Below are 14,995 nucleotides of genomic sequence, written 5' to 3'. Positions count from 1 at the left end.
ATAGCAGTGTCACATCAATATTTAGATACTAATTAGGAGTATTGGTGGTAGGCTATTTACAAAAGACATTACCTTTGTGGAGGCGCTTCATTGCGACGGCTCTATTGTTGAGGTCCCTGCATCAAACATGAAAAATTCATGTAAATAAAAGCTTCTCTAAAACTAGATCAACATAATAGTTTTGCAATGCAATAGTTGTTCATTCAGAAAATTGTATACCTGAGAAAAAAGTAGAAGACAAAGCGCCTCTAAAACTGGTGAATGTTCAAGAATACATTTTAGAGGGTGTATGTCCGGCACACACCAGTATTCATTGAGTACCAAAGTCTTCAACTGGCGAAATGTAGGGCACCTTTTCAAGTCCCTTCTGATGACATACTGAATATTTTGCAACAAGATAGACAGTAAGTATTCTGTTTTAAAATGGAGCGAACAAAATCATGGCAAACCAGAGTGGAAGCATACCATTCTGGTTGTTGCTGTTAAAACCAAAGCCTGTGTTTCTGATAAACCTTGCAAAAGCACAGAGGAACTGCCGTCTTGGATGCAACCACGGCAGCTCTCATCACCACAATCCCCATAGTTAGCGCGGCTGCAAGTATCCAAACATGAAGAATCGACATTAACAATAGCCAAAACCAACGATGGCATTTTCTCAAGCACGGGGATCCTGCCCCAGTGGACTTGCAGCTGTAGGCACTCGAGATTTGGGGCATCGATGCGAGTGCGGGAACTGAAAGAGGCCCCCATGATGACTAGATGCTTCAGGGACTTGGATGAGATCCTTCTGGTGTTTTCAAAACTACAGATCATAAGATTCAGATCTTGCAACGAGGGACATCTCGAGAAGTCGAGGAAGTCGTCGTCATTGAACACTATACCACGAAGCACTAATCTTGTGAGATGCTCAGAGACAAGGGCCGGTTCGCCTTGCTGAAACCAAGTAGGGGCCCCAGAGATTTTGAGCAGCAGCACCCGGACTTTGCACAGCATGGCGTGCCGGATCCAGAGCCTCACACGGAGCATGTCGATGGATCCTCCCGAGAACGTGAGCTCCAGGGTCTCGAGTGGCGAGCACCCGCGGAGGAGCAGCAGATTATCCACGAACACCCGGACATCCTCGAAGCGCACCGGCTCCTTCCCGTCGGCGCCGACAACGCGCAGGCCTGAGGACGACTTCCACAGGTCGAGCCAGCGCCGGGCGAGCACGCAAGTCCGCACGACCTGCTGCGCGGGGAGGAAGGAGAGGATGTGATGCAGGAGCGCGTCCGGGAGGGCGCCAACGTGGTCGTCGCCGCCGCTCGCCGGAGTTGCCGGTGGCGATCCCCTGCGGGCTATCTTCGCTGCAGACATTCTGGCGGCGCGGGAGGGCGCCGATCTGCTGCGAGAGCAAGAAAGGACGGCTGGGGGATTTGGGGAGGGGCGAACTAGGGTTTAAAGCGCAGCGGCGCTGACGAACCGGGATACACACGCTGGGCTGTTGGGGTGCTAATCCGTGGCTGCCGAAACGGGGCCTCGTGGAAGCTATTTAAGCCTCGTAACTTTAAAGCCCACTAAACCCATTTAGAAAATAAAGTCAACATTCCAACAAATTATGCTCAACATTTTATAAATACTAGATCAACATCCAGAAATAAATGATGCAACATTTTCTAAAATATAGCTCAACGTTTTGTCAAAAAAAACTGCATTCAACATTTTTAACTGCCTGCTTGACAAATTGAATTCAACATTTTTCAAAAAAATCAACATTTTGGATTTTTTTCTTCTACTTCTTCAACCTGTGGCTCTCTTTGACCATGGGGCGCACGCGTCGCACAGTGCGCCCACGGGAGGCGGCTGCTGGCACCGGTGGGGGTAATACTAACTGGGACTAAAGGATTTGCACCAAAAACGCGGTGCGTGGGATTCAAACCCACGACCTCAAGCCTCGCGTGTAGCTTCCTTACCATCCCACCTACACAGCACATCTGACCATACAGGAAATGCAATCCTTTTGTATTAACTCGTGGGGAATCCTTTAGTCTCAGTTTGTGTTACCAACCGGGTCTTTAGTCCCCTCCCGTGGGCGCACTGTGCGACGCGTGCGCCCCATGGTCAAAGAGAGCCACAGGTTGAAGAAGTAGCAATTGGTGTTACCACCCGGGATTAAAGGGTCTCCCACGGGTGGCTGATTTTTAACCCATGACTAAAGGGGGGCCTTTAGTCCCGATTGATATTTGACCCGGGACTAAAGCACCTTTTGTCTTGGGACAACTTTAAACTAGAATAAAATGGGGCGCATGGAAGGTGAGTCCTCTACTAGTGTGAGTCCTCTACTAGTAAGCGCTGGAGGCATCGGTCGAGTGGGCTCGTGTGGTTACTGGGGCACCCACGGGAGATGACAGGTAGAGCCGGTGTAGCCGCAGGAGGCGGTGGCAGGGCCGGCAGGGCATGAGGTGCGGCGGCAGAGGGCACGGTGCGGCCACGGGAGGTAGTGGTGGAGTGGTGGCTAGGCCCGCAGCAACCAGCAAGCACAGGCGCAGGGGTGGCGGCAGCCATGGACATGGGGCAGCGAGCTAGATTGGAAGCCAAAACGCATCCAACGGTGCAAGATTATTCACACGAATCTCCAATAGTGGAAGTTGATAGGAAAAACAACTTCCAGAAGTTACATAGGTTCCCCGACCGAAACCACCGTAAAGGGCTTACCGAAGCAGATGTTCTCCAGCCTATCTGTAAAAAACCTCTGAACTGGCATGTCATAACATTGGGAAGTAATCTGTCGCACGGCCCAATAGGTCCATGACTTGTCTTCTTCTTCCTCTAGCAGCAAGCAGAGCTTCCTTCTAACACATGTCGCCACATGATTCTTCCCTATCTCCGGCCCTCCCCCGCCCCGCTGGCCTACTCCCCGGCTTCAGCAGCGATCCTGCAGCCGAATCCGCTGCCACCACCCCTACCACACGAATCAAGCCTCACTTGACACCCCGCCATATCCTCTGCCACCCGCTGATGGCAGCTGCACCGTGCCTTATAGTACCGCTCTACCCCATGGCCACCACCGTCGCATGGACCCCAGCCACCTTGACCAACACAGCTCCTTGACCCCACCGCCAACCCTGCCCATTTGGATGTTTCCCACGACCCTCACCACTATCTCACATGCCTCTACCGCTGGGCCAACCGGCCATCACAGGCCTCCTCAGAGGCCCAACCCTGAAGCTCTATCTATAATGGTGCACGGTGGCAACATTGGCGTGCATGCACAATGCAACGCAATCGTGCGCAGAAGGCACGGAACGGATGAGGAAGACAGCAGTATCGGATGGTTGTGAGTGCTTGCACGAATCTAACATTAGATGTTTGATGCCGTCACAACATGGCAGACCCAACGATTCAGGCTGTTGTGGGCCTAGAACCCACCTTCATTCATTTGAGACCAGCCTCTTTTTTCTTTGCGGTTCGTTGGTCTCCTGTCTCCTAAGTTCATCGTTGCCTTATCTTAAGGCTAATTCTAGTGGGAGGTTTCATTTTGACTTGAAGAATTTGAAACGCTGCAATGCACAAATTTTTTGTTGTTATTTCATGGCACCATGTAGCATTTAATTTCATGACACATCCAGAGTTGGTTTCAATATCAAGAGGATTTCATCTAGACGAAAGTGGTTCCTTCTTTCTCCTCTTGAATTTTATACCATATCATTAGAGCAGCGGAAAGTATTTAATGTGCATGAAACTACCACTATGAATGACCTAAGAGTGGCCGCAGGAGGGCGTCATTCTGTAGATGATGGTAGACACTTTATTTGGAGCGGCAATGTGTGACACTCAGAACGGCAAGGGGCGAGGCGTGACCAGGGGGAGGGGGGTCTCGGCCCGATTCCCGATCTCTGGTCCCCATGATTGTCCTGTTTGGGTCGGATCGCCGCGAGAAAATTGCCATCCCGTCATGAAGGAGATATCTAGTCAATGGAAGCATAGAAAGAAAAAACGGTTTACAACAGCGATGTCCGAGAACGGAACAGCAGGGACCGGCTTCCTACAAGGCCCTGTCACATTGTTCACCAAATTATCTGCTCTGTTTCAGAATACAGTCTTCCTACAACGCTATTGAATTCAACAGCGCTACTAGGGTGCTACAACTACAATGATTACAACTGCACACTGCTTTGTTTTCTTGTTACAGTTAACAGGTTGCAGTACAAAACATCATTCCCACTATGCCAATCAAACATGTGCAGGTTCCAGTAGTTCTGTCGTTCCACAGTATAACAGTATCTGTGGCACGGCCAAATGATTTCGAGCTGGAAAAGCTTCTGTTCCTCCTGTTTCTATTCTACTGCAGCCGCCATGAAACCTGGGCCTTGTTTAGTTGGCCAACTTTGGGGTGTCAAAATTACTGTAGCAACACTGTAGCGTTTCGTTTGTATTTGTGAATTATTGTCCAAATATTAACTAATTAGGCTCAAAAGATTCGCCTCCCAAAGTACAACAAAACTGTGCAATTAGTTTTTAATTTCGTCTACATTTAGTACTCCATGCATGTACCGCAAGTTTGATGTGATGGGGAATCTTCTTTTTGCATAGTGCTAAAGTTGGGATTTGGGAGTGAACTAAACAAGGCCCTGACCATGATTCAGTGCACTGTCCATCTAGCCAGGACAGAGGGGGCAAACAAAAGCAGGGACAAAAGAAGCAATGGGACCAACAGTGCCACTCAAATCCAATCACAGTGAGATAGTATCAAACAATTCCATTCACTGTCACAGGTGTTCATTAAAATATGCTGCATATTTTCAGAAAAAATGTTAGCCATCAAACTCAATCATTTGTTAGTACCGGAATTACTGCAGCATGTTTAGATGGGAGTTAAAATGGTGAAATTTTCCACATTTTTCATAAATTCCATAGGAGTTGAACTACATTGTCCAAAACTCCAGTGAAATTGGTGTGCACCAAACTCGCTAACTGTTGGTTTGCATAAAGGTATCATGTTTTCTAGTCAGGTTCCGATCCATGGAAGTTTTAGTTCATTAAACATTAGCATTTCCACAACATGTTCCAAAGTATCTTACCAGTACTGGATGGAAAGGTTTGGAAAACTAAGCACAAAAAGATGAAAGTAGACCACCACAATAGTACTACCCAGCCATGAACACCAAATCTTTGCCACAAGATAGATTGATAGCAACCAACACTTTTCATTCAGAGCAAAAGGCTAGTACAGTTACAAGCTTTGGCGGTGTTTCAGAACTAGCTAGCTGCTATCAGGAATGCGCTTATCAGGATCAGATATGATGCTAATAGGTATGGAGTATATCTTTTATTCATTATTCTTCAGACGGGTTTGCTTCAGGTCAGATGTTCGGAAGTGTCAACTTCAACATCGGCTTGTTCTCTTCCTTGACTTCCAGCAGCATTTTCACCACGACCCTCATTGGTGGACGGCTCTTTGGACTGTTCGAGACACAGAGCAGTGCAACCTTCAGAACCTTGCACATCTCATCCTTGAACTGTTCAGCCACAGAGAGTGTCTGATCGAGCACAGACTCCAGCCCGTTCTGGGCAATATTGGCAGACACCCACGTCACAAGGTCCATCTCGCCAATCTCTGGTGCCATCGGCTTCATACCGGTTACAAGCTCCAAGATCACCACACCAAAGCTATAAATGTCACTTTTTTCATTCACACGAAGACTGTAAGCATACTCTGCAATGCACAACATACCACTCAGGCATAAGAAACTGATATGCAATATATGTTAGCTCTAAACTGTAGCTTCAGTTTACTAGAAGACGTTTCTAAAACTACATAGAGCAAGTGGTGAAAAAAACATACTCTGGAAAATAATAAAATAAAAAGGCGAAGCACAGCAACTACTTATGGAAACATGCAGAACTACAATCACACATCAGCAACTCACCTGGTGCGATGTATCCACAAGATCCTGCGATGACTGACATGGTGGCCGGGCCATCCCCAATAGTCTTTGCAACACCAAAATCTGCAACCTTGGCACCATACTCCGCATCAAGCAAGATGTTGTTTGACTTCACATCGCGATGGACGATTGGGGGATTGCAGTCATGGTGCAAGTAGGAGAGTCCTTCAGCAGCGTTAACAGCAATCTTATACCTCATTGGCCAATCCAAGATGCTGCGTTTTGCACTGTGAAGCATATCCCCCAGGCTACCACTTGGCATGTACTCGTATACAAGCAACCTGCAGACGGTGTTTGTGATGCTACAGGCAAGCTTTACGATATTCCTGTGCCGAACTTTGCTTAGTGTGGCAACCTCAGCCTCAAATGAGTCTATCCTTTTGCTTTCCACACCGACAGGCCAGAGTTTCTTGACAGCCATGGTCTCACCCTGAGGCCTGACAACAGCCTTGTAGACCTTGCCTGCACCACCTTGGCCAATCACATTGCTCTCGTCAAGGCTATTCACAATGTCCCTCTCACTGAAATCCACCCTATGGTAGGATGTGAGCATCCAGCTGGACTTTCCATCATCCAGTTCAGCAGCACTGATCTTGTGCAACGTGCACTTGTAACTGAACCAAGCAAGACCGATGAATAGGATTATTGCAGCGGCAATGAAGATGTAGACAATCAATTTGATAGTGTTGTGTCGTTTGGCATCAGGATCCCCATTGCTCTGACAGAACCCATGGCACAGGCCAGGGTTGCCCAAGAAGCTTTCTTGGTACTCTAATCCATTGAAGAGAACGGGTATAGTCCCTGAGAGCTTGTTATAGGATATGTTGAAATGAGTCAGCTTGAGATTCTGCAACTGCGCAGGCAGCTGACCGGAAAGCTCATTGTTCGACAAATCAAGCGTATTGATCTCAATAATGTCCCCAAGCTCTGAAGGGACGTTCCCACTGAGGTGGTTATCTGAAAGGGACAGCTGTGATAATTGCTTCAACTTACCAAAATCCCTTGGGATCTCTCCAGAGAAAGAATTGTGGCTCAGATCAAGATTGCCAAGTAATGAGAGGTTGGCGAGCGATGGCGGCAGAGGCCCAGAGAAGGAATTGTTTGAAGCCTTGAACTCTTGCAGATTGGCCAGTGTCCCCAGCTTGGCAGGCAGAGCACCAGTGAACCGGTTGTCCTGCAGGAGCAGCTTGATTAGATTCTTGGCACCAGCAATGGCAGGGTCAACCGTCCCGGACAATGCATTGCCACGAAGCTCCAGCAGGTAGACACCCGGCAATGCCCATAATTGGGGCGGCACCGGACCAAACAGCCTGTTGCTCGATAGCCGCACTCTGACCAGTGTCCAGCATTGCGCCAATTCCACCGGAATGGTGCCTTCAAATTCATTGTTCAGTAGCATGAGCTGCTTTAGCTTCCTGGAAGCGCAAAGCGTCGCCGGAATTGGACCTGACAGCCGGTTGTCCGACGTGTCCAGGAACACGAGGGGGCAATTCTTTCCAAACTCCGGCGGCAACGACCCAGAAAACTGGTTGCCGAAAATCCTCAGGTCGTACAGGCTCTGCGCCGTCCCCAGCGTCGCCGGCAATCGACCAGACAGATTGTTCTGGTACATGTGCACGCTGGCAAGGTTCGGCGCCATGAACATGTCCTCTGGAATCTCCCCAGTGAGCTGGTTCATGGAGAAGTCCAGTGACCTGAGCCTCTTGAGACCTCCAAACCCCACCGGAATACTCCCGGAGAGCTTGTTCGCGTAGAGCTCGATCTGCTCCAGAGAACTCAAATTCCCAATGCTTCTTGGTATCTCGCCATGGATACTGTTCCTTGAGATATCCAGATTGACGAGATTTTTTAACTTTCCAATGGAAGCAGGGATGATACCATTGAGGGAGCAGTTGGCGACGAACAGCACGCGGAGGTCGGCGAGGTCGCCGATGTTCTCTGGCAATGGCGATGGCGAGAACAGGTTGTAAGCGAGGCTGAACTCCTGGAGGCTGGTGAGGTTGGCAAAGAACGCCGGGAACTCGCCGGAGAGGAGGTTCTGGACCAGGTTCAGCACGAGGAGCGACCGGAATCCAGTGACCCACTCCGGCGGAACCTCACCGGAGAAGTTGTTCCCCGTGAGGTTGAGGTGCACGAGCGCCGGGAGAGCGGCAAGGCAAGCCGGCAGCGGGCCCATGAACTCGTTCACGGAGAGGTCGAGGTGCTCCAGGGAGCGCAAGGAGCAGAGCGCGGCCGGGAAGACGTCGCCGAGGGAGAGTTGGGAGAGGTCGAGCCCGGCGACGGCCGTGGTGGAGTTGTTGGCGCAGGTTACGCGCGCCCAGCGGCACGGCAAGCCGCGGCCGGAGCCGGCGCCCCAGCTGGCAAGCGCGCCGGTGGGGTCGCGGAGCGCGGACCTCGCGGCGAGGAGGTGTTCGGCGTCGGAGGAGGCCGCCGCAATGGCCTGGAGCAGGAGCAGCAGGAACGCGAGGAGGAGGCGGATGGCAGCCATGGCGCCCAGTGGTGGTCTGGTCTGGTGTGAGAGAGTGGGGAGTGTGGGGTGGGGAGTTTTTGAGGGAGTTGCCATGCGGTGGCAGGAGTGGAAGCCTCCCTGGACCTTGGTAGAGAGAAGTGCACATTGAAAGTGAGAGGGTTTTCTGGCTAGGGGACCCAAGTAGTGTGCACCCAAATGAGCATTGAGCACGAAACATGTCACTAACTATATATGTCGAGGTAATTTGGCTGAGTTGGCTTGCGCGGAGTGGCTAGATGCATCACTAAGAGAAACTAGCGTGGTATGAGTGACTAGATGCATCACTAAGAGAAACTAGCGTGGGGTACCGAGTAAATTGCAAATGTTACGTTTCTCATCACCATGGTACAATTGTCATCATGCAATTAATCAACTTCCACCCTTGCTGGATCAAATTTAATCCATTTGTCCAAACGTGTGATGGAATTATGTAGTAGCGACAAATGACGTTAGAGATATGCCTGCATTGATAGCAGGTTGGTGGCACGATTCAAGTAACCGATGATTTGGTTATCTAAAGTAAGGAAAGTCAAAGTCCCCACAAAATAGTCGTTGTATTTTTTCTAGCGAGTGATAATATTTAACAAAAAAATCTAATTGATCTTTTTTTTGGTTTAGTAGTGGGATGTGTTGTACTCTCCATGAAGAGGAAATATACAACTAGATTATTTTTCTTCTATTGCATGGAAGTGTTAAGTAGTATATTTTGAGCCAATGTTTCATTTCAAGTATCTTTTGTACATGTAAGGCGCACAAGATTTTATTAGCTTTATTTTTGTCTCCCAATTGAATGTTCTTCCAAGGCTAGTGAATCCTTCAAAGCCATTACCATGCTTGAAGTTTTTGCCAAGGAACGAGCATCCTTTTGGTGTGCGCAACCCTGTGTGGCCTTAGCACGCGCTACAGAGGTCAGTTTTGAGAAATGCGGGAAGCACGCCACAGCCAGGGAGAAAAGAAAAGGGGTGTGACTGTGTGTCCAGACTCCAGGTGTAAAATGGCTGCGATGCTGTCGTGGCATTGGCACCGGCGAGAAAAGGGAGAAACTTTATGGCGTCTTCCCGGCTGCAAACTGACGCTTCTGCCCGCTCCAAACCAAAACCGTTCCTTTGGCCCTTTTGCTCCGGCCTTATCTTTGCTTCACTCCTCCAGTGAACACTGAACAGCCTTCCTTCCCGGCACCAACCAAGTACAAACTGCTGCCTTTTTTTGCTGGCCCCAGACAAAAACCGCTCCGCCGGCCCCTGCTTTGCTCTCGGTCACTCGCTTCAGTGAACGAACTGCCGTCGCGCGTCGTCACCTGCAACGGAATTGAAGAAGCGTTACAATATTGCAAGAAAATTAAGATCGGAATTGCAAGAAAATTAAGATCGGAGCTGCAATCTGACAAGCATGGACTCCGATCCGATCCTACTAGTAGAAATTCGCTTCTGCGTGCTAAATTGCTCCAATATTGAAGAAACCAAATCTAACAAGGACGTAGCTAAAATACAAGGAACAAACAACTCGACATGCATGGGACTAGGTCAGATTGGAAACATCAAGCAGCAAGGTATACTCCACGTCTTTCATCATGCACCTCGACGCGCTCTCCACTGCTGTTTCCATAGACAGCAGATCAACCAAATGCAACAGGAATCTTTGCTCGTTCGGGCCGGGTAAACCTAAAGAGATCAAGGATTCCGCCCGTACCTGTAACCAAGCAACATGACGCATCATGCTCGAATTCTCTGGATCCGATTGAAGCCACAGTGGTGGAAGTCCGTAGCGTAGAAGCTTCGACCTTTGGAGCAATAGAAGGGTGAAGATGCGAAGAGTAACACGAAAGAGAAGTGGGCAGTGGTTGAAGAGGTGAACCGTGCTTGCAGTGGCTATATACACGATAAAGCGATGATCACCGAGTAACGACAATGCAAGGACACGCGCGTTCGGTGAGACCGTGGGTTGACGGGTCAAGAATGTGCACTAACCAAGGCGTTCACAAGAGATTTTGCTTAAAATTTTCTTATATTTGATATTTTATTGCCATGTAAACATATTTATTTGCCACGTTCAAAGGTATGCTGTAACATTTACGAAATTCTTGAGGGCATAAGAGATAGTATCTGCTTACGTGCTACAGTTTCAAATTTCAATAAATTTATACTTTGCATGATTTCTCAATCAGGAAGCAAAATATTGTGTAGCCTTGTTTGTTTGGAGTGGTTTCTAAAATATATACATATTTAAATTAGACACAGAAAGCAAGACTCTAAAACAGCTTGGAGTCATACATGTAACTCTCATAATTTTCATAATTTTTTTTATGTCAAATATCTTTATGAATACGTATATAGTAGTATGTAGATTGGAAATATAGAAATCTCAAATATGATTTGCATAATTTGGCAATTGGCGGTGTGAAACGAGTGCCCAACCTGTTTGACAAAATGACAAGTTGCTATTGAAATTTACTGAAACAGTAGGAACTCATTGGAAAACCAACAAATCCATTTTTTCTGACAAGTTGCTATTGAAATTTACTGAAAGAAAACCAACAAATCCATTTCTTCCAAGGCAACCTACAGACCACAGCCCGTCTATACAGACTACATTGGAGTCGGTATAAGCCTATGTACCGACACACCATAATTTATACCGACTCCTCATATCGGTATCTATAAGTGGCGTCCGTATAGATTTATATTGACCGACATCGCTATACTAGCCGATAGTCTGACGCTCCGAGAAGATATAACGACCAACACATGTACACCGACTGACTAGGCATTAGAAGTTATGCCGACTCTCGGTTCGAAGATATAAATATCTATACTGACTAACACTCCAACGCAAAGCATTCAAATGAAACTATATAATTAATCTCACTTGAATCATATAATATAAACCTTCTAAACATTAAACCTACAAGCTCACGTTGCATATCAGACAGAACTGACTGAACATTGCTCAAAATTTTCATTTCACAGAGATCACAGCTCAATTCAAGCAGCCATAGCCATAATTTACAAAAGATAATTGGTAGGCAGCCAAGCTAGATAGCCATAAGTTTGGCTTCTCACAGCCCACATGTCATATGTTTGGCAACAAAGCACAGCTCACAATTCACTTACAAAATGTATCATCTCTAGCAAGTTCCTAATAAAATGTCACCCATGAGCACTGATTCTCTTGTATGGTTGAGCATCGTGCTACCTCTAGGACCTCCCACCTGAACAAACTCAAATCAGTATACTGTTAAAAAAATGACATAATGTGGGCTCCAGGACAAGGTACAAGCGCCTGTGCAGCTTCAGGTTTAGCAGGTGCGGTGATAATATGCACAAGGTCAAATCAGTGTATACACATGCTCAGATATCTCTTTAATATGTTAAGATTTGCATACCTGTACTTAAATATTACTATTATTGACGTTCGTTATTGACACACTTTTAGTGCCATTTAAATGGTGTTTTCATACATATTCTTATGCTAACCCGCCACTTGGCACTTGAAATAACCCCATTATTACGTACGTATTGTATTTTGGAGCATATTGCAAAATCACAGGAAATAAGATATAATTGAAGGAACTTTGGATATTGCAAGGCTCAAACACGAACATTAAACTGGAGGTCCGCAGGAGGAGCTGAAACTTGCATGGACCATATCTTCCTCATCTAAACTCTATTTGGGGTGAATTTATAGTGAAAATTGCATAGCTCGACGAGATCTAAAACTTTCGTATGAAGAGCTCAGACATTGGAGGCCAAAACAGGGCAGACCGATCAGCCCGGAGGTTTCTTGCCTCGATCGTCGTGCCCTTTCACCAGGAGGTTGCCCACACCGTTCCTAGGGTTATTTTCCAGATGCTTGGCCTCGAAGGCATCCCAACCGAGTATAAATACCCAATACATCTAACAAGGAGGGGGATCCCAATGAGTTTAGACATAGCCGCCGCCACAAGACAAGAAATAGGGATTAGAATGTGTGTAGGAGGTAATTTCATGGAGAAAACAATTCTAGAAGCTACACAGATCTTACGAAGGATAACCAATGCAGAAAGAGTGGAATGAGAATGGCAGAAACTCTGCCAGGAGGAGGAAAACGACAAGAACAAGCCCGAGAGGTAAGAGAAAAAGATGAAGCAAGGCTCAAGGAAGATGAACCAGTCACACTACAAATTAAAGAACCACTTCCTGAGGTAAGAGAAGTCGTTACACATATTAAAACTTCTGAAACTGACATGAATGCAGGTTAAAGTTTTGAGAATGCAAGACCATTGACGGAATTCGAACAACTTGATTGGATTCCGATTGATTTTGGCCATTTAAATAGCAGCATATGACATAAGAAACACCGAATCGAAGCTAAAAAAATTGATGATATATTTGATTAAGAGATGAGTAGGGAATCAATATAGAAGATGTTTGGAGAAGAAGAATTGGAGTCACTAGGGAGAAAGACAATGTAGAGAAGAGCTAATGAGATGGGAATCTAACCCGGCTTGAAGACAACTACAGAGATATTTAAGGATCTCTTCTCTAATAATTCTGGTGATATGGCTGAAGATTCAGAGGATAAATTTCAGAAAACAAGAGCATGCATTGTGAAGGTTTGAAGCTAGAATACCAGAGAATCATGATATGGTAGTGCTCAGAGATCAAGAAAAGAGTGTGTTTACAACAAAGGAGCCCCAACCTTTATAGGAAAGATGTCGCACCGCCTCCACTCATCGTCGTGCCTTGTCCCATAGGTGCTAGGCCAGGTCGAAGTTGAGTGCGCCATGCGGCCTCTAGCCACTTTACCCGCGTCGTTAATAGCATCCAGCTAGATGTTCCTCGCTAACCTATTGGCGCCGCTAACCCCTTATCACTGCCACCCGCTATAGGGCAGGGCCACAGGATAAAGTCGAGCTCATTGTGCAAGCTTCCTTAACCTTGAAGTTCATCCACATCACCTAGCACCCACATCATACCTAGGATCTATTTCTAAACCCAGCCGTTATACTGCTCGATCCAATATTCCTATATCAACAAAACCTAGCCATTATGATGCCCAACCAAAACCCTAAACCTTAACCCCATCTAGCCATAGTGCCGCCCATCCAAAACATCAAATATCATCCTCCAAACCCAACCGTTATACTGCCAAATTCAACCACATATATCAACTCAATCTAGCCGTTATGCCGCCCAACTAGAAACCCAAATATCATCCAAACCTAGCTGTTATGCCACCGTCCAAATCTTAGAAAAATCCATTCATAATTTCTTAAAATTCTCTTATACATTCAACAAATTTATCCATTAATTATTTAGAAACTTATTTCTCAATAATTAATAAACCATTAATCCTTTATCTGGGGATTATTCTTAGAAATATGATAATTTCCAAAACCGTCCTTTCCCGTCTTCTTTAGTCATGTATTGATTGCTAGAATTGATTGTATATTTATTTGTTTGTTTGTTTATATGCTCGTGTGATCCGAGGACGTGACCAAGACCCCTCAAGGGATCCAGAAGATATGAAGCCAAAAGGCCACCCGTCAAGAAGACGAGTAGAATGTTAGCCTGACCAGGCTCTGACGAAAAGCCAAAGACCCAGAAGATGACAAGTCAAGCCTCTGGTCACCTAGGAAACGTCGGTGAAGGCAAGTCCTAGCACCCACCCGTTGATCATATTTTTATCCTATGTTTTAATAGATAATAAAATATACCAAGATACTAAATTTACTCGCATGTTTTATAAAACTATAGGGACAACCCCTCTATTCCCTCCCTTGCCTTGACTTGAAGTTGATTCTAGCTAGAAATCGTATTTATGACCCTGGTCACGACTAGATCGATGATCGAGTGTCATTTAAACATGGGAGTAAGGGGGCAGCCTTGATAGAGAATGTTGTCCCAAAAGCTTACTCCGGTCACATAAGGATCGGCTCGCGGGAAAGTCTTTCTAATGATACGTGCAACCATACGTGCCAAAAAGATACAACCTTCAGGAGTCCCTAATCATGTGAGGCCTTCAAGAGTGCCTAACCAAGTAAACTATCCCAAGGGGTCATGGTGGGCAATTGGTAGACCGAAGCACGACCTTCGCAGAGTCATTGGGCCAGCGGCTGAGGCATTGAAGGCGCTTGCGGCTGGGGCCCTTGCGGTTAACGATGCGACCGCGGGGGCCGTGGCAAGGCAAGAAGCCATCGAGTCATGGGCCAGATCCACCACCACCATGGTGTCCACAGGCACGGCCAAGGCCTATGCTGGCGCGGCTATGGAGCGGGAGCTCACCAATCGCCGTCGTTGCCTCCCCTTCGACCATGACCTCCATCGCCGCTGAGGGGATGGTACAGGTTCTATTGGTGCAGTGGCTATGATGTAATAGCCACCGCCTATTGTGTACTCCGTCGACGTAAGCGTCGGAGTGTACTTTATGTACGAATTGTCCTTTTGCTCATTTAGGCTTTATGGTTCTGTTAGTTATAATCATGATGATCTACACTAGGTTGTGTTTGTTATTTCGGTAATTTCAGTTCATGCATGAACTATGCCAAAACTATGTGTATGTGTTCTATTGATGTATGTGTTTG

At 46.8% G+C, this 14,995-nt stretch overlaps 2 protein-coding genes across 2 annotated transcripts; both read right to left on the bottom strand.

The window, feature by feature from the left end:
• Positions 1-101: 101 nt before the first annotated feature.
• On the bottom strand, positions 102-1,353 carry LOC101754171 (F-box/FBD/LRR-repeat protein At5g22660). Its single transcript, XM_004980232.1, has 3 exons — positions 466-1,353; positions 220-378; positions 102-116 (listed from the first exon to the last, which is right to left on the bottom strand). Exons 1-3 carry the CDS (start codon positions 1,351-1,353, stop codon positions 102-104), a joined length of 1,062 nt encoding a protein of 353 aa, XP_004980289.1.
• A 3,986-nt stretch (positions 1,354-5,339) lies between these two features.
• Positions 5,340-8,412, bottom strand: LOC101753770 (receptor-like protein kinase HSL1). Its single transcript, XM_022829465.1, has 3 exons — positions 8,020-8,412; positions 5,907-7,725; positions 5,340-5,692 (listed from the first exon to the last, which is right to left on the bottom strand). The coding sequence occupies exons 1-3, from the start codon at positions 8,410-8,412 to the stop codon at positions 5,340-5,342; spliced, it is 2,565 nt and encodes an 854-aa protein (XP_022685200.1).
• Positions 8,413-14,995: the final 6,583 nt, after the last annotated feature.

Source organism: Setaria italica, chromosome VIII, assembly GCF_000263155.2.
Source record: "Setaria italica strain Yugu1 chromosome VIII, Setaria_italica_v2.0, whole genome shotgun sequence".
Lineage (NCBI taxonomy): Eukaryota > Viridiplantae > Streptophyta > Magnoliopsida > Poales > Poaceae > Setaria > Setaria italica.
Note: the sequence above shows the minus strand (reverse complement) of the source record. Positions and strands in the feature narration are given on the sequence as shown.

Bases quoted from the DNA above. Each gene is read 5' to 3' on its own strand.
- LOC101754171 (XM_004980232.1), bottom strand. From the start codon at position 1,353: ATGTCTGCAGCGAAGATAGCCCGCAGGGGATCGCCACCGGCAACTCCG. The intron at 379-465 runs GTATGCTTCCAC...CAAAATATTCAG, and splicing joins TAACAGCAACAACCAGAATG to TATGTCATCAGAAGGGACTT.
- LOC101753770 (XM_022829465.1), bottom strand. From the start codon at position 8,412: ATGGCTGCCATCCGCCTCCTCCTCGCGTTCCTGCTGCTCCTGCTCCAG. The intron at 7,726-8,019 runs GTTCCGCCGGAG...ATCCATGGCGAG, and splicing joins GGAACAACTTCTCCGGTGAG to ATACCAAGAAGCATTGGGAA. The intron at 5,693-5,906 runs GTGAGTTGCTGA...TGTGCATTGCAG, and splicing joins TTGTGGATACATCGCACCAG to AGTATGCTTACAGTCTTCGT.